This window comes from Cavia porcellus, unplaced genomic scaffold (assembly GCF_034190915.1).
Source record: "Cavia porcellus strain 051 isolate PalLab524CR breed Dunkin Hartley unplaced genomic scaffold, mCavPor4.1 scaffold_22, whole genome shotgun sequence".
Taxonomy (NCBI): Eukaryota; Metazoa; Chordata; class Mammalia; order Rodentia; family Caviidae; genus Cavia; species Cavia porcellus.
This window is the reverse complement of record NW_026947505.1, coordinates 17271880-17299873: the sequence shown is the minus strand read 5'-3', so window position 1 is coordinate 17299873 and position 27994 is coordinate 17271880. Positions and strand designations below refer to the sequence as shown.

The following is a 27994-nucleotide window of genomic DNA, read 5'->3' as shown; positions in this document are numbered from 1 at the left end:
TGATGAGCATTTGGGATGTTTCCAAGATTTAACTATTACAAACTGTGCCACTGTAAACATGGGTGTGCATACATCGCTGTGGCATGATGCTTTTAATTCTTTTGGGAAGATACCAAGAAGGAGAATAGCTGGGCTAGATGGAACCTCTAGTTGTAGTATTTTGAGGAGTCTCCATAGTAATTTCCACAGTGGTTGCACCAGTCCACACTCCCACCAACAGCTGGGAAGGGTTCCTTTTTCCTCAGTGTTGTTATCATTTGCACCTCTCAAAGGACCAGTGATGTGGAACATACTGTCTTTTATTTATTTGCTGTTTGTATGTCTTGATCTGACAAGTATGCACTCATTTCAGGTGTCCTTTTTGGACTGAGTCTCTAAATTTGGGAATCTGATTTTTTTGAGTCTTTAAGACCCTGACTCCTCAAGTGGCCCACAGAGTCCTGCGTGGTCTGGGCCCCATCTCTTTCTCCAGCTTTATCTCTGCCAATCTCTTCTTTACCGCATGCCTCAGCCCACCTGTCCTCCAGCGTCCTCTTCGCTCTGTCGAGCACTTTCATCTGCCTTTTCGCCACCCTCTCGTGTTTCAGGGTTAGGATTCACTGTCTTCCCCCAGCACAGCTTTGTCCGGTCTCTCTGGGACGTTCATCACACCCCTGAGCACCAGCTTCAGACACACTCCGAGTGCTGTGGCTTGAGCACTTCCCCAGGATCTGCACGCTTTGCTTACATGCAAGCTCTGTAAAGTCTGAGGCTATTGTTCTGGGTTCTGGCTGAGGTTTGTTCAGCAGCCAGCACCCCACCTTGCAGCCAGGGAAGTCAATGGGGATCGTCAGTCAGCATCCATCATTCCAGTTGTGTAACCTCCAAGGCACCAGCTGGATAACCTTTCTGTTGACTTAAAACACCTGTATTCTCATGGGCTAGAGTTGTAGCAGAGCCATAGGACTCTGCTTTATATTTTTAAGGCCCTGCATTTAATTCCTGGTACCTCAAAACAAAACAAAACATCTGCGTTGTCAGCTTTGTAGGATCACTGTACTGGATAATGGAAGAGTGATTATTAAATGATGATCCATTCCCCAAGTGCATGCCTGGACTTTTGTGTAACTCAGGGCGATCGCTGAGTTATAAAGAGCAACTTCCCTACTGTCCTTGTACTTCCTGGCCCGGGTAGATAGAGCCACTGTAGAAGTGACGACACATGAGGATGTGCGTGAGGTTGCCTCCCCGTGACCAGGGAGGGGCATAGAGGGGTGTCTGGGGGTGTCTGTATCCCAGAGCTCTGCCCAAGTCCATTGGCTCCCCACCGTCCTACTGGAGGTAGCTGAGTGCTGGGATGTCCCTTGCAAAGACTCAGTGTGAGCAGGATCCCAGTGTTGTCCAGATAGAACTGTCCTCTCCAGCTTGTCTATCTGTCCATCCAGCAGAAGCGTGAGGCAAGGCTGTGTCTGCCTGTGTTTTCCCTGCAGTGGTGGCAGCTGCTGGACCAGGGCAGCGTGTACCATCCCCTTCCTTCAGGGCAGCCACTGACAGCCAGGGGTAGCTTCTCCTAGAACCCACATCCTCAGCTGAGTAAAAGGATGTGTGTGGTTTTCCATGAATCTTAATGAATCCGCAGCTCTCTGACTTCAGTCTGCCCCCAGGTAATGAGATGCTTCTTTAAAATGTGGGTTTCAGGCACCATTCCCAGAGAACACAAGGCAGGAAGCACAGGTGCATCCCGGGAATCGTCATGTCCAGCAGGTGACAGGTGACAGGTGCCCAGTGATCTAGATGCCGGGCTTGGGGGATCGCTGCCGGATAGGAACCTCCTTCTCTGGAGTAATAATTCACACTGTTATCAGTCTGGAAGCATCAGGCATACACCCCGCAAAGTCTTGTTCTCATCAGTCTGTCTTAAGGTTGCTTGTAATTGTGTTTTAAATTGGGTGCTATCTCTATTAAAAAATCACTTAAATGTTTTAAGATCCCGTGTTGTTAAGCCTGTTTAGACCTCACCCCAGGAACACAATAAAACGTCTTTAAAATGCCTGCCAAACACTTGTATTACCTTGTAAGGCAAATGCCCACTGCTGACCTAATCTAATGAAAAGATCCAGTCTCAGTTCATTACAGGCCATTAAAAAGGCTTCTCGGTCTTAGGACCAGCACTTCTGCTCTAGGGTTACATGGAGCCAGTTGCAGAAATTGCTGCCCTCAATCCGATTTCTATTTTTCATACAAATCTAATTTTGCCAGTCACTCCAAAATCCTGCTGTAGCCTATTAAACAGATGGGGAAATGAACTCGCTTCAATTATGAAGCTATAAGCATATATACATATCTATTTACTTTGCAAAACTGTCACACAGAAGAATGAAATTAATTTAGAGCCTAATTCTAAAAGATTATGCAAGTCAATTAGTAGTCTCGGGGAGCTTGGTTTTGCCTCTGGAGGTTTTCTGGTCCTGAGGGCTCAACAGAGGAGATGGAAGGAAGTCATTTCAGTCCCCAGCAGCCATTTCCTGGCTGTGTTGGTGGGCTGCCCGGGAAGATTTAGGAGCCATGAAAATTCTGAAATAGCGCAGCTCTTGGGAATGTGGTCTAGGCTGTGCAGTTGTCTGTGGGCACCAGGGAAACTGGGTAAAAGCACTCACGTCTGGTGCCGCCCACGGGGACGGCAGGGCGGCCATTCAGGATGCAGGGGACAAGTGTCACTGTTGAGGTGAAGTTGCTGGAGCAGTGTTGCAGGGGGTCTTACTTTGTCTCCTTGAATATCACTGATTCCTACTCGGGAGATGCTTCCCGATAAGCAGAAAAGCTGTGGCATCTGTTCTCTTTTCTGCACCAACAGAAACATCCTGCAGTCTCACTCTTCTTACGATACATTGTCTTTGCTTTCCGAATCTCAGTGGATTAGGTACAGCATCTCATTTTATATGAGGGTTGATTGATTAATTGCAGAGTGAATTTTTTTCCCCAAGCGTTTCTCCTTAGTATATTGAATAATCTTCTTCACTTGTTTTATTCCTGTTAGTGTGTTCCTTCACTAACATATGTTCGTTATGCTGAATTCTATTTGAACAGGCTTATTAATTAAAGTGCCTTATTTTTAGTCATTAGATAAAGAGTGAGCCATAGTTCCCTCTTCTGGGCCATATATACAAAACTGTGAGTCGCTAAAATTCACTTTAGTATCATCTCAGAAGGAATTTAATTTTTAAAACTCCTTATTCAGATGCTAACAGAGACATAAGCCTTTTGTTCTACTGGTTTTGTTTGTGTTCTTTCTGAATCCCATCAAAGGTTGTGGCTTTCGTGTCCTGAAGCTTTCAAGCTTCTTCCTATGTGGGAAGCATTTTGGAGATGGTTAAAACCACCTGTAAAGTGTAACCTCTGGGATTCTCCATCTTTGATCTTTTGCCTGGGAATGATCTCACTCCAAGAATTAAAAAAAAAGTCCTGGGGTAACTCAGAATAAGCAAAGAAACAGACTCTTGACATTCATGATAGAAAACCCTACATTTTACACAACTCCCCCTACTGTTCTGGATATTTCCACTTACAAGTGGGTGAACTGGTCTTTTGCAGTCTTCTCATAGACCCTGTGAGACTAGAATAGGCCACTTTGAACGCAGAAGAGTGGGTTTCTGGCTTAGCGAATTTCCCATCACTGAAAAATATATGAGACAATCAACTTCAACTTATAGGACGAGAGAAGGGCTTCACTTTGGCTCACGGTTTCAAAGGGTTTAGTCCATGGTAACTTAGCCGTATTGGTTTTGAGCTTGTGATGACACAGTCCCTTGTGGTAAGCGTGTTGAAGTCAGACAAACTGAGGAGTGGGCTCTTTGCACTTGACCTGTGTCAAAAACAGCCACATCTCTGAGGCTGGGCTGGAAGTAATGGCATAGTACAAGCTTCTCTAACTAAACAGCATGTTTTACCTACGTTTCATATTCTACTGCTTCCCTTCTTATTGGATTTAGAACAGCAGCTGAAATGTATCCAAATTAATCTAGCCCTAAATTGAAACAGAATAATGTATTATTTCAGACATCTTTCAATATTATTTTTAGCAGAGTGTGGTGAGTTGGAACATAATTGGGTAAGGATTGTTTTTAAATGAAAAATAAACAAACGAAGAAATACACTGTATGCATTCAAATGCCGTCCTTTTCCTAGGCATTTATTCTTCTCATATTTGTTTCCCTCATATTTACCATAAGGTGTAATTAGCGAAAGACAGGAAGACATCCTACATGTGGTGTATTACTCCAGAGGAAATGAACGCTGATTCACAAAGAATACCCTTTCCCATCCCAGTGGATTCCACATGTTCATTAAAAGCCCAAAGAATATTTGTAAAACTTTGCCATTCCTCATGGGGAGTTGGTATATGTACATAACACATCTTAATTCTTTTGATCCCCTTCCCCCCTCTTCCTTCTGCTTTCTTTCACCTGTTGGACCCCTTCCCATTTGTAAAAGCTCTTTCCTATTACCTTTTATATTGCTGTTTAATGTACTTATACCTTGAGTTTCTCACATGAAAGGAACCATATGATATTTAAGCTTGCATGTCTAATTTATTTTCCTTGACATCACAGTTCTTGAAAAACTCTGAAGTCCTGTGAGAATTTGCTTCCTCCTGGGTATGTTTTCCTCTGCTGGCTCACTTAATCTTGGTGATCCCTGGGGCGCAGAGGTGCTGTATTACAGCCCATCCCACACGTGCCTCACTGCTTTTGGTTACAGGCTCCATGGCTACTCAGGAGTTGACCTGGCATCTCACCCAGGCAGCCTAGGATCTTAGCTCTGCAAACTGTCCTAGTGCTTGAGGAAAGAAGTTGAAGGAGAGCAGATAGCAGCAGATAATTTTATCCTAATGTGTAAGGAATTGGTGAAACATCATAGCTGCCGTGTTTCATGTCCCGCCCACACGCCTGGTTCTATGCTAAGCAGTGTCAATACCTTATTTTACTGTCTTCAAAAAGCCCTGTGAGGATTGATTTTCCTCATTTTATAAGTGACGCGTTTGAGAGCCCACTAAGTGAGGTAACTTGCTGCTGAGGGTCATGTGAAAGCAGTAATTATGGTTGATTGTGTCAATTTGAGCAGTTTAAAAGTTAACTAAGAGACTCAGCAGGGATCCAGGGTTCTTAAATTATAGGTATCCTAGTCCTGGGCAAGAGGAGGGCAAGGAGATCCTGTGAGTGCTACACCTCGGGAGTAGGGGCAGGGGGAGGGTGCTGTGTGCAATATATGTGAGGAAAAGAGCTTGCTCTTCCCTTTTGTGCTGGCTGCTGCCATGAAGTGTTGCCCCTTCACCATGCCACCGTGCCGTAGAGCTGGCTGATTATGGACTGAAACCTCCACAAATAGTGAGCTAAGTAAACCGTTGCTTCCCTCATTTTGGATATTGAGTATTTTATCTCAGCAGTGAGAGCAAAGTAACCAAGGCAGTGTAGAGCTGAATGGTGAGGCACAGGGCTGCTTCCTTGGGGGACCGTGTGATGAACCAAGGCTGCTGGGCTGCGTCCTGCCTCAGCAGAGTGTGCACTCACCTAGGGGAGCTGTTTCTATGCAAAGTGTCAAGCAAGGAGAGCTAGCAGGAAGCTTTGTGGAGAATATTAAAATAGAGCATAAAACTTTCCTGTCCATTTTTTAAAAAAATCTGTCAAGCATCTCTTATATTATGCTCCAGGGTATGATATCATCCCAAACATTTCATATTCTGATATAATCAGGTTTTATCTGTAATTGAAAGAGATTGTAGCTGGGATAACTTTTTGCTTAGGATGTTTAAATTCTAGAGCAAAGATGCCATTTTTGTACAGAGAAAGAAATCTCATCACAGTATGTATTCAACCAGAATTAGGGTAATGGAATTTTTAACCCTAAGGAAAGAAAAAGAAAGATTGCCCAATGGAGAAAACAGTTTTTATAGTAACGTATAAGAAAAACAAGGCTCTGGAGTTAACATCTTCATTCCCGACCTTCTCAGTGAAGGATAATTTGCAGATAAGATTATGGCGTGAGAAGGCACGCTTCTTTTAATTCCATAGAACGAGGCTGTGTTCTTTATTCTTGAGAAACACAAGTGTAAAAATTAAAGAGTAACTGAATTTAATTATAGGCTTTGGTATCTGGAGGCCTTGTTCTATGAAGCCCTCTGAAGTCGGGCTTCTCTTTGTTTCAGTGGCTATAATAGGAGAGCCTGGCTGCGTGGATATAAATAATATACTGTTCAGAGCTCAGGCATGCCAGCTCATAGCATGTTCCCAAGAATGCCCTTGTTTTGTTTTGTTTTGTTTTGTTTTGTTTTGTTTTGTTAATATTGACAGATTCCACATGTCTAGGTGCCCAGTTAGGATTCTGCTCTGTCCACCCATCTGTTCCCAGTGCCTGTTGTAATGGACTGCAGACGGGCCCCTTTCCCCTCACCACGCTAGCTACAGGAAACAGCATATGGAACACAGGCGTCCTGACAATTACTTCATTTCAAAGACTTCGCAGAATCACTTAACACACTCAATGAGCAGTTCTTGTAGCGTCCTTCATTTGAATGGTTTGGTAGAAATAGGTGTCCATGTTTGCATGTGCTCAGATTTATGTGGGTCCAGTTTCATGAAATGTCATGAGTTAAAATTAGAAAAGTGAGAACTGAGCATGCTCTAGTAAAGTGGCATGTATAAGAGCACATAGCTTCCATTTTCTCAATCATCAAACTGTATAGATAGAAAAGCCACAATAATTGATTGAAGGTTAATTTTTTTTGACTCTAGAACCTGCTAAATTTAAGTTATATCACAGCAATCTATGCTTGCTCCTAATCAATATTAGTAGCTAGCCACCAACAAGCAGCTTTTTCTGTTGGCCATAGTGCTACCTGCTTTAGACTTTATGAGTTTGAAGAATATTGCAAGGGCTGTTCAAAACTATGGCATGTTTAAATTTAAAAAGTTATAGGAAAACATGCACTGCCATTAATCTCCTTCAAAATACTTCCGCATCGCTTTAAACATACTCGCCCATTGCGTTTGCTGCTTCCCGCAGCAGTTATCAGAGTCCTCTTTCATGAGTGTTTTTATGAGATGTAATTTAAAAATACAGTGATTTCTGCGCCAAGTGCCATCTATCGGAAAGTTGGACTTGAAAAACCATTATGGTGTGTTCTCATCCAGCTTATCACTGGACCTGCCATTGAGTGACTTCTGGTTCTTCCCCAAAATGACCATGAAGTACGGGGATGTAGCTCAGTGGTGGAGTGCTTGCCCCACATGCATAAGACCCTGTGTTCAATCCCCAGGACCACCAGAAAAAAAAAAAACAAGCCAAGGCAAAACAAAAACCTCAAGGTCATGAAAACTACATGTGTCAAATTAGTTCTGGACATTGTGGCAGCCTCAACAGTGCAGCTAATGACACTCACAAAGGAGTAATTCCAGAGCTGCTTCGGAGCCCTGAGAGTGGTGGGCTGAGGCTGCTGGAAGTGAGGGGAGTATTTGGAGGAGAACTGATGGCAGTGGATCCTTTACTGTAAAAGTGTTATAACCGTAAGCATGGTTTCTGATTACACTTAGCATTTACAGTTTACCATTAAACAAGCTGGGATGTTCATGTGTTAATTTTAGCATACAACAACCTGATTTTAACAAGTTGTAATTACCAAATATGACTTCAGCACTGTTTCTCTAGGGAAAACAAAACCTTCTATCTATGTCTCTACTAATGACCTTGGTCCAGTTTTACCGGGTCCTAGACCTCCAACTCCCAAATGAGTGTACTGCGAAGACTTAAATAAATGAGGCAAGTGGTATGATTTTAGGGCTCCAGGAGGGTCAAGCCCTTTAACTGAGTTCGAGATTCTGAGGGCTAAGCCAAAGACTTCTCTGGGCCACCCATATTTATTTAGGTCCAAACAAAGAGCAGGGAAATTGAGGAAAGTGTAGGAAGTGAGCAGGACCTTGGGAGTCATTTCAAAGACTTCTCCAATTAGTAAATTATGCTAATTTAGGAGAACTGTCTTCTTTCCAGGATGACATTTATGGTGGAGTGAGACTGCAGGAGTGAAATGCCTGTAGCTGCATCTCTATCTACTTAATTGATGTTTGAGCCATGGTGTCTTCAGCTGTGGCCTTATCTTGCCCTTTGAGATATCTCTGACCTCACAGGCCATTACAGGGCTCATCCAGGACCAGTGATTCATAAAGGTTCACTTACTATGAATCAGCTCCTGTCGCCAGGCAAGGGGCCTAGGCCTAGGACAGACTCACAGATAACATAGTAAGCCAATGAGTTAATTTTAAATCCTGCTCAGAGCCACTTCTCTAGCACAGTTTATCAGTGGAAGTCTTATCTTGGCTTTTACCTTAGCTCATCTCCTACTTTCTGTGGAGTAAGGACTTCGCTATAGTCATTGATCTAATATTAAACTAAAAATGCCAGAGATGCCCTAAATGGGACAGATTCACTAAAATCCCCCTTCAGAGTTTCTGAATTTCTTTAAAATGTATCTTCATTGCTTAATAACTGATTCTTCTTCGTTCTCAAATGAACACAGATAGTCCTTAGTAGTTGCAAGGTTTTTCGTATAAACTCAGCCAAGGAACTCATGTTCAAGTGAAATTTCACATTTGCTGCTGGAAATGATCTTTGTTTAAAAGTCATATTTTTGCATGCAAACTGTGTCAGTGTCATAGGGTTACATTATCATAATTTCACATGGAGAAAAAGCCAGTGCCTTCATAATTAAAATTATGGAGCTTTTAGATTTTATTGGAACATTTTGTTTTAGATTTATTTTTCTTGTTCTTAAAAGCCTGAGCTGGGTCAAAATGTTATGAAATACCAAAGTGATATCATGGCTTAGAGAAAATAGTGAACTAAGGTTCATTTTGGATATTTTGAATGCTAAGAATGGATGCATTCAGCTGAAAATTTCCATTCTGTGCAGCCAATTTCTCTTCTCGTTTTTCTTTTCTTCTTTGTGTGTGTCTGCGTTTTTGTTTCATTTTTGTTTTGTTTCTTTCTCCTTAACGAAGGGTTCACTAAGTTGCTAAATTGCCTGGACTGGGCTCTTGAATTTATAATCCTCCTATCTCAGTGTTCCAGAGAGCTGGGATTATAGGTCTGCACCACCATACCCAGCTTCTTTCTTTAACATTAAAAAGCCACTTTTGTTCCTGGCTTAAAGCTCTGAATTAAGATTTTTAGTAAGTCCACTCAGCTTTACAGCATCCCTCACATGGTATTACAGGTCAAAAAGAGGTGGAACTACTTCAGCCAGTGGTTTTGACCCTAGAATTGAGATTGATTCCCATGGGCTCGTCTCAACTTCAACCTCAATTTTGGGGCTGAGAGATACAAAGTCACTCAGTCAAGTGGAGACTTTGAAAACATTTTTCTTTCTTTAAGATAAAGTTCGCCAAAGAGTACAAATAATATTTCTCTCTGTCTCTTTATTTTGTGGGTACCAGGAGTTAAGCTCAGGACCTCGCACTTGCCAGGCAGGTGCTGCGCTGCTGAGCTATGTGCCTAGCCCTATTCTTAATTTTAAAATTTACTTTCTTAGTAGCAATCAAAAATTGATAATGAGGAAAGTGGACCTTCACGCATGTTATTAATATTAATGGCTTTGTGGTAGGACTAAAGATCCTTTCTAGCATTTTAGTGGTACTGTTTGTTTTTAACTCAACAAAACAGTTGTTAAGATTTCAGGGGTAAACTATTTTTTAAATGCTTCTCTAACCAAATCCTGAAACACCTGTTTTTTCAGAGACCAGCACACTGATGACGTCAAAGAAGACTCTGCAGAGAAAACAGAAAGTGAAAAGAGGCCACCACCAGAAGCCAGAGGTAGCCCTGATATTCTCATTATCAATGGGTATTAATATTCGTATTCAGTAATCACAAGCAGGACTACAAGGAGATGTAGCTAGCAGTAGAGTGTTTGCCAACAACCTGGCAGTGCTAAATAAATAAAAGAGAAACTGAATTGTAACACAGCAGTCACACTGACATTAAAGATGAGCTTCATTTGCTTGGCTTATTCTTTACTGCAGGCCATAACATTTTATTGTTAAGGATAAATAGAGTGTATAATTCATAATGATACAGATTCACCCATTGCTTCTGTTAGCGGTGTCTTTCATCTATCAGGACAACATTCTATAAAGTTTAGTAAGACTTTGTTGTCTTTGGCTTTTCTTCAGTATTGTTGATGTAATTTGCTTCCTATGTTTAAGACTGAGTTTGGTTATATTCTGAAATCGAAAGAGAATATGGTTTTCAATACCACAAAAATGAAGGGAAAATCATTTGAACCAATGTTTTAAGTTGTCCTGGAGAAACTAATTTGTCTCATGTCTGTGTTTAAAAAAATAAAACTGATTTAATTAAGCAGTGGTTAATTAAATACTGGTTAGATTGTCTTTGTAACTCAAACATAACTGTGTGATTATTATATAAGATGTCAGTCTGATTATCAGCTTAATGATTATTTCTGTAGCTTTGCTTTTCATGTGTATTTTCATTTGGATTATTCTAGAAGATTTGAGAACAGCACCGAATGACTGCCTGGCTGCAATGACTTATTCATAATCGTTGCTTTCTGTATCTGACTGTCCTAAAGCAGTGATTAATGACTCATCTAACAGTTACGTTCAGTGTGGTCCTCATCAGGCTGCCAGGTGTTTGGTGTAGCACTGTGGACCCCACAGGCAGCGTGGTTTAATCCTTCCCCGGCCACATCCCAGCTGTGCAGTCCTGACCATGCCACTGAACGCCTCCATGTGCTTCTGTCTGTCCGGAAGAAGGATGCGATTGCTTGCTTGAAACAGTGCTTTCCCTGTAGTATGTGGCCATTTTAAAAGGAGGAAGAATGTTTAATTCTCAGAGGTGTAATCATCAGGGCTTCCGCCGTCATCGTGAACATTAGTTCCCAAGAGTGGTGAAGGTCGTGATCTTCTTTCAGGTCTCAGCTCTTCCACGCACGAACCATGTAGCTGTGCCTCAGTTTTCTCTTGTGGGAAGTTGATGTGGTCCTAGGATCCCACTGGTGGCTCCTCCTGAAGATTAAATGCATCTGTGGTTGAAGTGTCTCCTATCATGAGCAGCAGTAGTACCCTGAAAGGTGTATTGAATTGTACATTGGTGTGTGACCATTGAAGACCTAGATACAGTCAGAATAAAGTTTTGTAGGCTCAGAACTGTTGGGCAGAAATAATGATTTAATAGTATTTTGATTTGATTAGCAGTACATCTACATTTTTATTTGTCAAAGTAATTTTGATATTTTTTCTTGAAAATTGTCTAATGGAGAATTTCATATTTAACTTTGAGGTACATGATTATCTCATTTTTAGTAGTTTCTTATTTTTTTTAGTGTTGCCTGAGCTTTCTTACAGATGTAAACTATAGGCTTTACAGGTAAGAAAAATAAGTTAAAAATAACTTATTTTTCTTACCTGTAAAGCCTATAGTTTACATCTGTATTTTACCATCTTGCTTTTTATTGGTGAAAGGGAGCCTTATAAAATAAGTTGATTTGAAAACTGCACATACGTTTTTAGGTGAGATTGGCCTATGATTTTTTCCTTTATTATCTCATCCAGTTTTAGGCCCCTAGAATTAAGTTGGTAACTTTTCTTCTTTTTTATATTTTTAAAATTTCTTAATAAGACTTTCATAGTCTATAGTGAAATTATGTTGTTTTCTGGACTTCAAATACTAGCTTTCTTAGCTTTAGAGTTCCTTCTGTTTTTTGAAATAAATGCATTCTTTGCAGAGTCATTTTGTACAGCAGAGATTTGGACTTGCCTTTCTCAGCTTCCTGTCTGGTGGTGTGTTGGTCGTGGGCACCTGAACCCCAGGGGCTCTCGGTCTCAGTCAGGTCTTGGGGTTTGAGGATCTGCATCCTGTGGTGACAGTAACCCCGGGTGGCTCAGACACTAATCACGGTGACCTTCTGTCTCTCGCAGAGCCATGAGTGCCCGCCTTAGACAGGGCTCCCTGAAAGCAGATGCAGAGTCCTGGGGCAGGTGAGAATTCCTGGGGACAGTGAGGGAGTGAGAGCCAGGGATGTGCAGCATGAAAAGGTGACGTGACATCGTCATTACAGTGGAGAGCTGGGCAGGCACCACACCGTGCTTCGGAGCTGTCCCAAGGTCAGGAATGGGAGCTGGGGCTGCCTGTCTTGGAGTCACCTCAGGCATTGACTGGGGCGGTAGTGCATATTCTTGGCCAGGGAGGTGGAGGATAGTTGTGGAAGAGGGGGCTGCCCAGCCCTCGCATTCCGAGGTGGGGGAATGAGCATCTTAGTTCTGCAGGGTCAGCCGAGCCACCTGCCTGCGTATCCACTGCCTCCCACTAGTTGTAGGACTTCTGTTTTTTGCCTTTAAGAAAAATCAAGCAGAAAACAACAGAAGAATATCATTTCACTCGTCTTGGGTTAGGCCTGCCAAATCAAATCCAGTCTTTTGGCTTTTAAAAAAAAATGAACCTGGCTGTTCAATGTTCTTCCACAGTTGGTGCCTGGAAGCTAATTCATAGTCTTGATTCTTTTAAGACCCCGGTTGTCTTTAGTTCTAGAAAGCTGCCTTTAGTTATAGTTTAGATTTTTACTGATTCTGGTCCATTTAAAACTTAACTCCTTGACTAGTCAGACCTATTGTTTTGGGGTTGAAGCCAAGCTTCAGTGTTGAATATCAACGAGCCATGGCCAGTGCTTCCCTGGCCAAGCAGTGAACTGTGTTAGCTCTGGAGCCGGGTCCCTTCTGGGTTTCCCTGAGACTCTGGGTCTCAGGCACCTCATGAGGTCACAGCTGTGGGATGGGGAGGTGACTGTCTCCAGCCTATTATTTTCAGAGCATATACACATTGTGATATCACAGATACGCTTCCCAAGTGGCAATAGCTCAGTTAACCTCTTGTTCTGTCAGATCTGCTGTTTACTGCGTTTTTTACACAGATTTTCCTGACAATGTGTTTTATCTTCCTGTAATGTACTACATGGGCTTGTGCTCTTCTCAGAGATTGCTTTCCCTTTTGTAGAGGTGACATCCCCTGTGGCTTAGTGAGATCATGAGACACTCCTGTTGATAAAGTGGGGCGCCTCTTCCAGTGCTTTGTGGAACATTCTACCAGAAGCCCCAGGGTAATCATCTTCTCTTTTATCATTTTTGAGTCCAAAGCAAGTCCCCCATGTCTTTTATGAAGACCACTTAAGAATTCTTGTCCTGGCAGAATTCTTTGGGATGGAAGGCTGAAGGCCACGGAGGTGACCACTCTGCGAAGCTGCTGTCTGGAGCCCAGAGGGTGCTTAGCAGTGTTTATTCAACTCCGTCCTCAGATCTGGGGCAGCCTTCCAAGCCCAGCTGGGCTGGGGCAACAGGAAGATGAGCAGAAGCCCCTTGTCAGCGAGGACATGGAGACCTGGCAGCTGCCTGGAATTTTCTTCCAAGGCTGATGGGGTCTAACACTCAGGAAGTCCATGAGAACTGTTTCTTTTGGAGTCGTGGAACAAATTGCTTTGAAAATAAGAAGCTTTTCTCTAAAAAGGCATTCCCCTCTAGTGTCCTGCGTGAATTCAGTTTAATGTGATATAAATGTGTATGATTATGAGCCTCTTTTGGCTGATTTCTGCCATCTTGAGGAATTTGACCTTTAAAGACTTTTTCTGAATATAATTGGTGTTGCTATTGTCTTTCATCTCCTCCACCTGAAAGGAAAAATAGCTATTTGGGAAAGGCCCATTCATAAAGGTTTCTACAGTCAGCCTTCACATGTCTTGTATTCTTGCAGAAGGTATGGTTGTGTTTTCTATCCTATGAGCAGCCTTTCTCCTGGTGGTTCCTATGCACAGACTTGAGTGGTATTTTGTAATGTGCTAGATTCTCACTTGAAAAAAAATCTGGCTTATTTTTGTCTGTAGCATTTGTTTGGTTTGTTGGTTTGATTGTTAACCTTGAAGTGATTTTCAGAATAATTTTTCATGCTTGAGATTTTCTGTATCTATATTCTGTATGGATATCTGTATTTCTGTATATATATTCTATTTCTATATCTATATTTCAGTATCTGTATCCGTTGATACTTCAAATCTATTTATTTTCCCTTATATTATTATCCATCTATATTTAGTCATCAGTTGGTAACTATTTTTAAAGTTAACAGATGTATCTCATTTTTTCTGCCTTTGTTTTTCCCTTTTCCAGTAAACTGATTTCAAAGCCACCTGAAGATTTCCCTAGATAGGTGAAAGACTTGTCTTTGTTTGCCATTTTATGTCGAGCCTACTCTCCACTTGATAGCTTTCTTTCAGGATAGGAGTAATTTCACTCTTTGCCAGGTATTTCCTGTATGTCAGAAACTAGGGTAAGCATTTAGAAACCAGCCTGTGATCCCCACCGCAGTGCTGTTAAACGTACTCGGCCAAGTCTCCCGTGGCAGTGCGGGGATTCTGATCCACTTTACCAGGTTCACTCCGGGACCCATCCTCTGGATGAGTACTCTGTCTCCCACAGGGTGCAGAAGACCTGGGGTGTCCTGGGGCACCCGTCCCTGGCACCTGGGTGGCTCCCGTTTCTCAGTGTGGTGTGGGCACGGCAGAGTGGGTCTCAGTTTCTGCACCTTGCCGTGGCTCTTTCACACTGCCGTTTGACACTCCCACGTGGTGAGGCGTTTGGAGGTTGCGGTTTCACTTTGCTCCCTGGCTCCGAACATCAGCAATGAGTCAAAACTAACCAGACGGGACAGGTGAGAATGTGGTTGGACTATGCCTTTCTGGTCAACATGTATTTCAAGAGAAGTTATCCCTATGGCAGACTCCTTAGAATCATCCTGCTCTGTAGGCAGAGGGTATGCAAGGAGGGCAGGAGTAAGAGAACCCTTGTAAAAGGGCAGGGGCAGAAATGTCCGCAGGGACAAAAGGCTGAGTTTTCCAAAGCTGTCCTTCCTTGCCCTTGACCCTGAGCCACCGACTGGCACCAAAGTCTGCTTGGATTTACTTTAGTACATGTCACGTTGTTAACACAAAAAACCTGAAGTCAGTTTCCTGTGCAGTTCAAGGAATCAAACACAGATTTGCTCAAATGAAGTCACTTTCTTCCTTCTGGACTGAAACCACAGGAGACACTGTTCTGTGATACAAGCACTATTGATACCCCATCTGTCAGAAATACCAGTGGGTTCCGGGCATCAGTTAGCACAGAAGAATCAGCAAACCAAAGGAGGGCCTTCGGGTGGAGGCTTCAGAGTTGGTACTAGGACCAGGCTGGTGTATGTACCGCCGGCTTGCAGTGTCTGACTCAGAGTCCTGTCAGAGTCCCACAAAGACAGATAAGCTTTAGATTTTAGTCATTTATTTAGGGTAGCTTAGTTAACTTCTCTAAGGGATAATGTGAGTGCATTAAAAATGATCTGTGAGTAATAGAACTTTTATCGGGAAACAGAGTGGAGTTAACAGTGATGGCATGACAGTGCCCAGGGTAGAGCTGTGGGATGGGGTCCAGGATGGGTCTGGAGGAGACAAGTGTCGGGCAGTCACCAGGCAGAGGAGAAAATAAGCTGTTTTTCACTCTGTTGTGGAACTGGAAATCTTACTATTTGATAGAGCCTGTCTTGTGCAGTATCACAAATATGTATTTCAGACAACTGCTAAACTGTTGGGAATATCTGAGATGAAAGGAATGATTTTAAATTATACTTCGTGTGTGGGTGTGCATGCATGTGTGTGCTGGAGATCAAACTCCAAGTCTTGTGTGTATAAGACAGACACGGCCACTGAATAGTATTCCCACCCTACTCCCTCTTTTGTTAAACAAACAACAAAAAAGCTTGAACACTGGATGATTTTAAAAGAATAAAAACAAACACAGTCCTTTAGACCTTTAGTTCTAAGTTTTGTATTTAGTCATCAGTTGGTAACTGATTTTAATGTCAACAGATGAGTCTCATTTTTTCTGCCTTTGTTTTTCCCTTTCCACAGTAAGTTGATTTTACAATAAATATTCAGTAAAATAAGATGAGGCTCTAAAACCCTGAGATTGTTCAAATCAAATGTAGAAAAGAGATCTTAAGGACTTTAAAAAGTGAAGTGTGTAAAGATCTGACATCTTTCCTATGGGGTGACAGCACTTTTTCTATATGAACCCAGCAGGGCAGAACCAGGACCCGTAGGTAGTAGCTCCAGTAAAATAAATGCTGAACATTGTCTAGTTACTTTCTGACATTCAGGGCAATTTAAAATTTAGTTAGGTTTATATTCAAAGAAAAATTATAGATAATTATAACAATAGGAAATGGATTATTGTTTAAAAAACACCTATACTATTTATAGCAGCATCAGAAACACAGAAATCAGATACATCGGAATAAATTTAACAAAAGATACGCAAGATTTTTAATGAAAATTACAAAACAGTAGTTATTAAACAAGACTCACAACAATAGAGGTTTATACAGTATTTATGCATTTAAGACAATACTGTGAATTCTGTCACTTTATCTGTATTCAGCAAGAAACAATCAGAATTTCAGCATTTTTTTAAAACCAAATTTTAAAATATATACAAAAATGAAAAGAAGCAAGACTAGTTCAGATAGTCTTAAGGAAGACCAGTACCACAGATACCAGGACACTGAATTCACATTAGTAAGAAAGGAGGTAGAAAGACCATGGACCAAAATAGAAAATCTGGGAAATCCCTGATTTATGGCTCTATCAAGACCTACGTTACATTACAGTGGGGAAGGAAATTGTGGTCGAGCAATTAGGAGCTTTTTCCATGTGGAAAAAGCAGTAGTATAGATTTTTACTTCATAGGCATACAGAAAAAAATATTGCAAAGAGATTGAGGATCTAAAGGTGAGAAGTAGGCCGTAAGGTATTTAGAGAAAACCAGAGTAGGTGCTTTCCATGACTTTGAGATAAGCAGTTATTCCTTTGGCAAATAAAACACCATGAAAGGGAAAATTATAAATTAAACATAGTTAAGAACTTACATTTTTTGAAAGACCGTAATAAGAGGTTTAAAAGGAAGACAAAGCAGGATAGAGATTTATAATATGTATTCCAACAAAGGACTCATTCAGAATATATTTAGGTAACATCTATAAATCAGCCTGAAAAAGATAAGAAAACCTAGGGGAAAATGGACCAGTGTGTACTACCCAAGAGAGTCTTAATACGATGTAAACATGGGAAACAGTTGTAAATGTCAGTAATCATCAAATACAATTGTAACGACAGTGTGTATCACTGTGCAACCCTGTAATGGTTAAAGTGAAGAAGATACACAAGGCATTCGTGAGATCATGCAGCAGTGGAGCTCATAGGCTGCAGGTGAGTGTACATCACACAATGATCTTAGAAAGCTGAGGATTTGCTGTAACTTACTGCATGCACACACTATGACCTCAAAGCATTGCACTTCAGTTCTTAATGACACAGAAGTGTGTACATATGTTCACAAAACAAGGCCTGCACAGTGGCGTCTTCAGTAGCGTTGTTGGTCACATCGAAAATGAAAAACAGCTCTAGTGTCCATCAGCTTCAAATTGACCGTTAAGTATTGCAGCCATGAGAAACCACAAGGCAAAGAGAAAGTGAACAAGAGCTAACCTGCAGGCAGACACAGGAGCCGATACCAGCATTTCCACTTAAACACTCTTCCCAAAATGAAGAAGAAACGGTGGTATGGGAAGGGAAGTGGCCGCCCTGGATGAAAGGAGTGTGGCTGGAAGGACGTGCTGACTGTGTCTTAGTTTTGTCCTAGTTGAATTTTTATTAGTCCGTGTTTGTGGTTTGTAATGTCATGTTCATAGTAATGCGCAGAACACACCCTGACTCCTTTTAGGTCCTCTTCTCCTCTTTCCCTATCTTCCATCTTTTGTTTCTTTCTCATTTGCAAAAGATCTAACTTCCTATTTCCTGCTATCTATTTTTTATTTTGCTCTTTATTTGTATTTAAGTTTCTCAAATGAGACAAACCCTGTGATGTTTAAGCCTGTGCGTCTGATTTATTTTCAGTTAGCAGTGTGACCTCAAAGCAACTCCATTTTCTTAACTCAAATTTACCTTTCTTTATAGCAGTGTAGTTTGATCCAGTCATTGGTTCCCTAAGTATGTTCACTTAGGAAGATTCAAGAACAATTTCTGTAATCTTATTTTTTAAGAAAAGAAAAAAGTCTTACTTGACTATCTTCTTAGAGATGCAGAAGCCTGACCTATGTAGCCCCTTGGCAAGGATTTGCGGTGGAGGTGAAGCGCCCTGTAGCCCAGCTGTGGGGAGGGGGGGGAAGTGCAGAGCAGGTGCCTTTCCTCTGCAGGGCTTTGAGGAAGTGGTTTTCAGAAAAGGTTTCTGTTCTAGAGAATCACGAGGACACCATCCCTGACAAACTCTTAAAGAGTCCCAAGACAAAGTCATTTGCTAAACAGTGACTAGGAATTTTCGTTTTAGGAAGGCAGCAGCAAACCAGATTAGTGTTCTGAAATCTAGCACATAAATAGAATATTCTGTAGTTTTAATTTTGATCTTCACCAATAGTGACAAACCATGTGTCTTTCTGCTGTTTGATTTCTATTACAATAATTTATCTCCTGCACTGGCTGTTTAAAAAGTCAGTATGCTTAGTAAGTTGGAAAGAACACACCAAGGCTGAGATGAAAAGGGAGAAAAGAGAGAAGAACGTGTAGTAACCACGTCTTGTGCTCCCTCGTGGCACTTAAACATGCAAATTGGCAACTGTTCCCTTTAGGCCATCCAGAGTAGAAAGCAGAACAAATAGTTTCCTAAGGTGAGAGTTACTTTCTTTGCCTCTACACCTGTGAGGCACATTTGTTATCTGAAGCATCTAAGGTCAACACTGAGCCACAGAATGCAGGGTGTGTTTAGTAGTGAGCACTGCACCAAGTGTATGCAAAGGACAATGTAATCATCAGGGGACTACGATGTTGGAGGCAGCTGTGTTCCGTGTTCCAGCTGCCCCGTTCCCTCAGTCCTCATTTTCTGGGGGAAACGCATGGCATGTAGAACATTTTGCTGCTTCTCAGGGAGTGAATTCTTCTTTGCTTCCATTGATCAGGTGCCCGGGAGGAGCCCACCGTGCCGCAGGCGCAGCGTCGGTCAGCTGTGTTTCTGTCCTTCAAGTCCCCGATTCCGTGTCTGCCCTTGCGCTGGGAGCAGCAAAGCAAACTGCTTCCCACTGTCGCCGGAATCCCTGCCAGCAGAGTGTCCAAGTGGAGCACAGATGAGGTACAGGGGCATGCACACGTATCACTTCTTCTTTTTTTATCTATCAGGTATCGGATAGAGTAGCATTGGATTAAAAGAGAGTGTAGGTAGGGTTTAGCTGACTTTGTTTTTTATTTTTTTCCTTCTGAAAGAGCTGAAATTACTGTGAGAGAGGCTAAATGTGTTGACCATGCAGCATTTAGCAGATTCTGGTTTTTCTCTTAAACTGAAAGTTTTGGTGTTGTTTTTGACAGGTGTCAGAATTCATACAGAGCTTGCCTGGCTGTGAAGAACACGGGAAGGTATTTAAGGATGAAGTAAGTGCTCACTACAGTGCAGTATATTACTTAATGAGGTCTGAGCCCTGAGGGGTAGAGGAGGGGCCAGGTGCTGAATTGGCACCCCTCGGGCAGGGTGTAGGGTGTGTTAAAGTTGAGGAACTGATGCATAGTTGTTTAATACACAGCATTAATCAGTTGTGAAAAACGTCTGGGGAGAAGGTGAGAGCCAGAGAAATATTTGTAAGTTCTATTTTCTGATCATTAGACTCACTATGAAAACCCCAACAAAATTTAAATAGCATGCACTTAGACCATTCATAACATAGGGGAAAAAAACAAAGAAATAAGCAGCATTATTTTATTTTAAAACCTAACAATATCAAGATGAACTCATTTTGATGCTTATAATAAATAGCATTATTCTTGCTGAAAACAGTCCCTGGGATCTTGCACATTTCTAAGTAATATGTGTAATTTGTGATCAAAACATAAAGTGAAAGATTACTTTTAAAACTTTAAAAGATAGAGCAACCTCATTGTACTCAAGATGCAGTTTATGCTTTTCCTGGGTGTATGGTAAAATGCACAAGGATCTAACTTTTAACATCCCTTTTCTGATGTAGTTTTACTGCAGAAATGCCATGTTTTCTTTTGAGATGATCTTTGATTGCCAGTTATTCAGATTTCTAATTGTTTTGTTTTGTTTTGTTTTGTTTTATACTGGGGATGGGACTCACGACCTTGTGCTTGCCAGGCAGGCGCCTATGCCACTGAGCTAAATCCCCAACCCTAGATTTTGAGTTTCTTTCCCTGACTCCTGAGTGCCTGCCTAGACTCATCTCAGTGAACTTTGTATCGCTAAATAGACTTAGACCCATGCCACAGCTGCCATTCTTTCTTTGAGGCGTCACTGCTTTTGGAAATGATAAGATTTTGGAAGTACATTTCTAGTCTGTTTTATAAACTCTACTTGTCTGTTGACAGCCAGGTGATCCATATAGGTCTGCTTCATTATGTAATAAAGATTCAAGTTCAAAATAATGTGACATTTATTTTCTTTCTTTTTTTATTTTTATTTTTTTCTTTAGTTGGTATTAGGGTTTGAACCCTGAGGCTCCATACTGAGCTACAATCCACCAGACCTTTTAATTAATTAATTTTTTGAAACAGAATCTCAGTAAGTTGCCCAGAGTGCACTCAAACTTGCAGTTTTCCCTGTCTCAGCCTCCTAAGAAGCTAGGATTGTAAGTACACACCATCATGCACCACTGTGGTCTTTCTTTGAATAATGTTTTTATTCATGGCATGTAAAAAATCCAAAAGAAATTCAAATACTTGGAACATACAGTGCCGCAGGACATTGGTACCCATTCCAAAAAGGAAGAGCAGGAGGATGGGAAGAATGGGACCAAAGCAATCCTGAAATCCAGCAGGCAAACATTAAATCCTGTAGCTCCATGTCCAATACCCAGGACCAGTTTAGTGAGGTGTGAACTGCAGATGCCTTTTGTGATCCCATCCTGATGGTCCTCTCTTGGGAAGGCTCACTCACTGCCTTCCTTGGCAGACATTGGACACTCCTGACATCTCCAACATTCTGCGGTCTCCACTGTACTTCTGGCTTCATGCTCACAGCTTCACATAGTGCCCTTTTGGGGCACACTTCCGGGCCTTCCAAGTCTTCTGAAGTCTGAGTGAAAGCCTTCCTGACCTTACAACTTTTGCATTCTGCATGTACTTAAAACCAGCACCATGTGATTGAGGCCAAGTCACTGGCTTGATCAGTAGCCAGACCACCTTGGACCATGGCTGCAGAGGCCTCTGAGAGCTTACCTAGCTTAACACTGTGAACCAAATCCTAGGAAACCACTACCCTAACCAGCTCTTTTCAAGGAGCGTCCCCTGGAGTTCTTCTCAAAGCAAAGTTTTTCACATTGGCACCCTCAAGCCCACAAAGTCTTCCTGGTTTCTCAAATGACCTCAAGGGATCATATCTTTCTTACTGTTCTGATGTAAAGTACTTGGCTTCTTTTCAGTGCTGACTGTTTCAGCAATCAAGCTCTGTTCTGCTCCAATTTTACAGGTCCTATTTTTCTGGCAAATCTGAATACTTTTTAAATGGGCCTTTTGCACTTGTTTCTCATTGTGAATATTGCTAAGCAGTACCCTTACCACAGCTTGAACACGGGGCTGTTTTGAAATTTCTTCTGCCAAATTAATTGCTTAGCCACACTTAACCTCAGTCTCCCCCAAAAATCTCAGGACATTAGAAAAACAGCCAAATTTTCTTTTTTTTTAATTAATTTTTTAATGAATAAAGATGAGCTTGAGATAAAAGAGGACATAGCAACATAACAATATAGGTCAAAGCATGACAGTTTCAGCAACCTAGTGCTTCACCACCAAATAACCCGACTTAATAGTAGTTACCATAGTGTCTTTTTCCTTGAAGTATTTGAATATAACTTCGTATACTATAGCATCAGAAATATCAAGACAGTGTGAAACCTTTCAAGTGAATGAAAGTATTACAGGGTATTTAGAACCAGCTAACAGAAAATGAACAATGGTTTCTATATTATCTCTTTGCCTATAAAAATTTTTGTTTATACTATCACATATAATAAAATCCAGTAAGATACAACATGATAAAACCAGTGGAGACAGAAGAGCAACAGTTTGGTAGGGCTTCAAAACAAGATGATATTAAATCAGCACTAGCTATTATGATGTCTTGTTTTCTTCAAAATAGCTGTTTATTTCATCACAGGCAATAATATCAAGCAGCCCAGAATAAAGCCATTCCAATTAATGACTGAAAGCTTTATAAGGCTTCAAGGCCACATAATGGGGAATCATGATTACCACATACTTTTATATATTTAAATCCTTTCTTACACTAGGGAAACTATTCGGTATTCACACATGTGAGTTTGATTTATTTCACTTATGAGTATGGTCTCAAGCTGCACCCATTTATTTATAAATATCTCAGTGTGATCCTTCTTTATAGCTGAGTAGAACTCCATCGTTGCCTCTAGTCCAGCTGCTAATGGGGTCTTTGTTTCCAACTGAAACTTCCTGAGTCTGGTCTTTACCATCTGCATTTTCACTAACATTCTGATCTTTTGGAGAGCAATTAGAATCTTCCATTAAACTCAGCTGACAGTATTCTAGGGCTGTATCTACAAATCTTCCCAAACTCCTCCCATGAACCACTTCTTAAGGTTTCTTAAAAGCTCCTGTGTTCACAGCAGCAACCAAATCTGTGTTAATCACATTGTTATCACTGGGCACAATACCCAACACTCACAGCTTAAGGGAAAAAATTTATTTTGGCCCCTGTTTTCAGTCTGTAGTCCATTGGCTCCAAGGCAGGACAGCATAGCAGAGGAGCATAGTTAAGGAAAATTTGCTCATGTACTGGCAGTTAGGAAGCAGAGAGAAAAAGGAGGACCCTGGGAGGGAGCTGCACCCTTCCAGGTCACTTCCTCCCCTGACAGGCCCTGCCGCCTAACAAGAAGTCAGGTATTGCACCGCCATGGTCCATGCCTCTTCCAGAAGCTCTCCTCTTGAGCATATGAGGCTCCGGAGGGGGCAGCTAGATTAAAGCTGTAACATGGCTGTTGTCTTTGGGGACTCTTTCCAGGTACCACGCTTCCTCCAAGCCAGATCTTTTCTTGGAGGAGGGGGACAGTTAATATTCTCTGTCCAAATGTATCGTGCATGCATATGTCTGTTCACTCCTTTATTCACACATCTGGTGGATGTTTGCTAAATTCCTACCTTGTGAATGTTACAGTGAAATGCTTTGATGAGCAAGATGCTTAAAAGTCATAAAACAGAATTCTTGCCTAGGATTACCTAGGATTGTCTCACATAATCAGTGGGTATTGGTTCCAGTCCTAGAAGTAAATCATAACATAGTTAAAGTCTTACAAGCCATCTCTAAAAGGGAAAGTAGATATATTAGGGTCAGCTGTTGTTGGAAATCATCCTTACCTCTTGTTTTCCACAGTGCAGATCCTGTTGAGTATATTTGTAACACATGAAGAGTCTCACTGAACCTTCATCACTTACGTATTAGTGTGAGCGTCGTCTCTCTCCTGAATTCATGCAGTTTTTACTGCTCTGCACTCCTAGCTCAGTCCAGGGGATGCTGCTACAATTAAAGTCGGATCACACCCCACCTCTGTCCAGCTCCTTCCAGAACATTCATACCTAATAGTAAAAGCCAGAGTCTTGGCAGCCAGTCTGACCTTTCCTTCCCTCTGTTGCCTCCTGGTTCCCTTTCACACTGTCCCTTGCAGTTCTGCCCAGCCTCCTCCATCCTCCAGCTGTCCCCATTGTCCCGCCTGCTCCAGCTTTTCCCTGTTTATAGTGCTCGCCCTCTGGGAGGTCACATGACTCGCTCTGCTCAGATGCCAACATTTTGGTTAGTCCTCCCCTGACTGTCCTACTCCAAAAGTGCCATCCACTGCCACATGTGCCCGATCCTCTCCCCTATCGGCTGTTTTCTCATAACACTTATCACCTTCCAGCTTAATAATTAATTTGTTTGCTTGTTGCTTGTGGTCTTCCAGCTCCCAGAATGTGAACTCTGTGGAGGTTTTGCTTGCTTACCCATTAGCTTACTTGCGTTTTACTGCTATTGCTGTGTGCGTGGGCCCTTGAGAGAATTTGGAATAGAATATTTAGTACATTTCTATTGAGTGAATATATTCATGCACTTGCACTCTGAGAAAGAGTGTGTCACTGGGACTTAAGAGTTTGAGCATTGGAAGACAGCGTGAGACCACAGGAGGAGGGGCGGGGGAATTGAAAAAGGGGACACTGAACTGCAAATCCCTTTCCCTACTTTCGGGCCTTAAGCAAGATAGTAAGTTCAAAAAAAAAAAGATAGTAAGTTCAAGAAGTAAGCTCAGAATGCACTGCCAGGATCACAGTTCTTAAAATGCACACTTTCTTCCGTCAAGCTCTCCTCCTTCCTGTTGAGGCTCGTCTTGTGACCGTGCATCTGACCGGCTTGCCTACACAGAGTTTCCCCCTATCTTCTAGATATATTTTTTTCTTTGCAGTATAATCTTATGAATAATGATCTGTCAGACCTTAACCTTTGGCCCCATTCTTCAAATCTCAGCCTCTCAGTTCCTGGATGTTCCATTCTCTGGTTACTTGTCACCTGCGCTGTTCTGTGTTGTCGGAGAAGACCTGGTGGCTGCTGCAGGCTTGGGCAGGCTCCGCATCTGTAAGGAGCCCATAAATCTCTGTAGTCCACCCTTTGGATACCAGTGTGTAGGGCGACATCTTCGTTAAGGCCTTCCACGGCCACTCTCAGCCTCTGCCTGCGCTTGAAGTCTGTCTGGGGTGGGAACATGTTAGCAGCTCTCTTCCTCCTGCTTCCACTCTGTCAGGAGAGGGCTGGCACAGCTCAGGCAAATGAGACCAGACGGGTGTCTCCGAACACCAGTCACCTCACACCTGCCACAGGGTCAGCTTAGCTTTCTCTAGCTTACTGTAGCAGCTGCCTGTACTGAAATCAGCAGAATTTTTCCTATATAGTTATTATTTGAAGTTCAGCAAGAGTCTAGTTGTTAACGATAAAGTAGACTATTTAGGGAATTTAGATTGTAGAGGTTTATTTTTTAAATTTTCAGAAGAAAAGAAGATATTAAGAAAGAAGTACTTAAGAGACAGGCATGGCGATACACACCTGTAATCCCAGCGCTCAGGAGGCCGAGGCAAGAGGTTCATTGTGAGTTCGAGACCAACTTGGGCTCAAGGCCAGCCTGAACTGCATGGAAAGACCCTGTCTCTAAAAGACAAAAAAAAGACCCAAAAAAACGTACTTAACTGTCAGCCTTTTATTTAGTGAACTCTGCAGCGTTCGGTGTTTTATTAGATTTTAGGGCTGCCGTAACAAATGCAAATCAGTGGTCTAAACTGAAGGTTTCCTGTCTTACAGTTCTGGACACTAGAAATCTAAAGGCCAAGGCTTGGGCTGGCTTACTTCCTTCTGGGGACTCTGAGGAAATAATCTGTTCAGGCCTCTCCCCTCGATGTAGAGATGGTATCCCCCTTGTCTTCCCTCTTGGTGTGTCTGTATCCGAATTTCCCCTTTTCTTTCTGTGGACACCAGTCATTTTGAACTAGGGGTCCACCCTGCTCCATGGTGGCTGCACCTTAAATTGCATAGGCAGTGACCTATTTACAAATAAGATGACATTGTAAGGAGCTGTGGAAGTTAGACACTGGCACATTAATTTGCAGGGGACCATTCAATCCCGTAACATACTACGTTGCTGTCACAGTTTCTGATGAAACAGAAAATAAATGTATGGTTTACTTTTTGTGGAAAGTGGGAAGACCCAAAAGGAAGTGTGTCTCAAGGCCTCGAGCTCCCCAAGAGCTGAAACACTCTCTCTCTCTCTCTCTCTCTCTCTCTCTCTCTCTCTCTCTTTCACACACACAGAAAAGCTCTGTCATTATTCGCAGCTACCAAACCAGACATCATCTCCTCAGTGCTGTCTTTGAGCCTCGAAGTCCTCCACTGTAGAAGCACAGACTTTTTGTCATAGGAGAGGCCAAGGTATAACTTTGCAAATCATGGTAACAGAGGAGTTTGTGCTCTTAAAACTGCCTCACATTCTTCCTAGTGTGCTGTGCATTGCTTTTCTTCTATATCTGGAAGCTAAGTGTGGCTTTGCTGGAAATAAACATCTTCCTAAAAGGCTAATTTTAAAAATTGGTTAGCATGGAGCTGATGGGTCACCTGTATTCTCCTGGTTATGTTAATAGGTTATTTGTTTGTCTTTTCTTTTCTCTCTCTCTCTTTTTTTTTTTTAATTTTTTTTTTTCCTCCAGTACCGGGGATCGAACTCACGACCGCCTGCTTGCAAGGCAGGTGCTTATGCCGCTGAGCTAAATCCCCAGTCCCATTGTTTGTCTTTTCTAATTTAAAAACCTACCGTGCTGTGAAGTAGATTGGGAAATCCTAGATTTTTCCGTTTTCTTCTTAATTCAGTACCTAATTCATTAGTGATCCTAGGAAACACAGGTATTTCCCATTTTCCAGGGGACCGAGCCTCAGTGCATAGGCAGGTTGCTGTTTTAGATAAGACCACCGCTGCATGTCTTTGGAAGACGCTGGACTCTTGAACACCACCGTGTACCTTCTTAGTCACTGAGCAGAAGTCAGCTGACTGTTTGACAGTGGGTATTTACCACACCACCACCTCCAGCTAATTCACATTCTTTTGTTTCTTCCCTGTTTTAGCAAATTGACGGAGAAGCATTTCTACTTATGACCCAAACAGACATTGTTAAAATTATGAGCATTAAGCTGGGCCCTGCTCTCAAAATTTTCAATTCTATTCTGATGTTCAAGGCCGCAGAGAAGAATTCTCACAATGAACTTTGAAGATGGTGGACTCCGAGTTCCATCGGCTTTCTGCTTTACAGCTCATGTTTTATTCAAAGCACAAGGACGGTTATAACTCTTAAATGAGAAGTCTGCAAAACTCAAAAGAGCAACACTATCGGATTATTTATATTCCTCAAAGAGACAATATATATGAATTCTTAAGAAAGTGCGTGAGCTTTTAACCAGGTACTGTCTAAAAACAGTCATCTTTTGGTTCTGTTCACTGAGCTAAATTTATCTTTGTAAATCTTTTTGTGGCTGGGGGGTGGGGAAAGGGATCCTCATTAATTATTTATGGACAAGGGAGGGGCAGAGTAAGAACTTTCGGCATTTTGTAAACATTGTTGAATTCTCTTTCATGTACACTCTTTCTTTTTCAGTACTTTCGGGAAACCTTTTTATATAATTGAATTTAAACGTAAAACCAAATTAGTCAAAGCCTGGCAAGTTTAGCCGGCAGGACTGTTACCTGTATTGTTCATTTTGTGCCATATTCTGAATTGCAACATTATGCTAAGTATAACTTTGCAAGTCATGATACTGCCCAGCTGCTGGTCATTGTTTGATGGGGCTGAACAGTTGCAAAACTTACTTTTCTTTGAATCAGTGTTTTTACTTTTGCACGCATTATGAAATGTTAAACAGATTACTTTTCACCAGCATCTTTACTATAATTACCAAAAACATGTATATAAAAGAATGGAATTGAAAAATAAAATCTATCAGCATAAATAAACTAGGTAGTATGTATGAGTGGCATCAGTCTTGCGCGCTGTGCTCTGGATTACCAGTCTGAGGGCATTGGGGGAGGGCGTGGTCACATTCAGGGTGCAGGTGAGGTTGGGGGGTCTAAGGATCTTGAACTCTGTGTGGGATTATCTTGAGCTTTTCTCTCATGGACATGGAGGTAACTGGTGCTTTTCAGGGATGAAGGGTTCATTCATCGGTAAGGAGCCGTCTCCAGTCTGTAAGGAGCCATCTCCAATCTTGCAGTAAGGTTTTCTTCAGGGTTGGTTGAAGGAGGAAAGCATGGGTTTACCGAAGAGGGAAGGTGGTAGGGAGTGGGAGCAGCA

General features: G+C 41.9%; 1 protein-coding gene across 6 annotated transcripts in view; it reads left to right on the top strand.

The window, feature by feature from the left end:
- The window catches only part of L3mbtl3 (L3MBTL histone methyl-lysine binding protein 3), a 105628-nt gene extending 77971 nt beyond the window's left edge, over positions 1-27657 (top strand). For all 6 annotated transcript variants that reach the window (XM_023564536.2, XM_013151039.3, XM_013151037.3 and 3 more), the window contains 4 exons: positions 9761-9840; positions 19069-19238; positions 19472-19534; positions 26775-27657. In XM_023564536.2, coding sequence (XP_023420304.1) covers positions 9761-9840; positions 19069-19238; positions 19472-19534; positions 26775-26918 — 457 coding nt within the window. In that variant the 3' untranslated portion in view covers positions 26919-27657. The remainder of the gene's footprint in view (positions 1-9760; positions 9841-19068; positions 19239-19471; positions 19535-26774) is intronic.
- Positions 27658-27994: the final 337 nt, after the last annotated feature.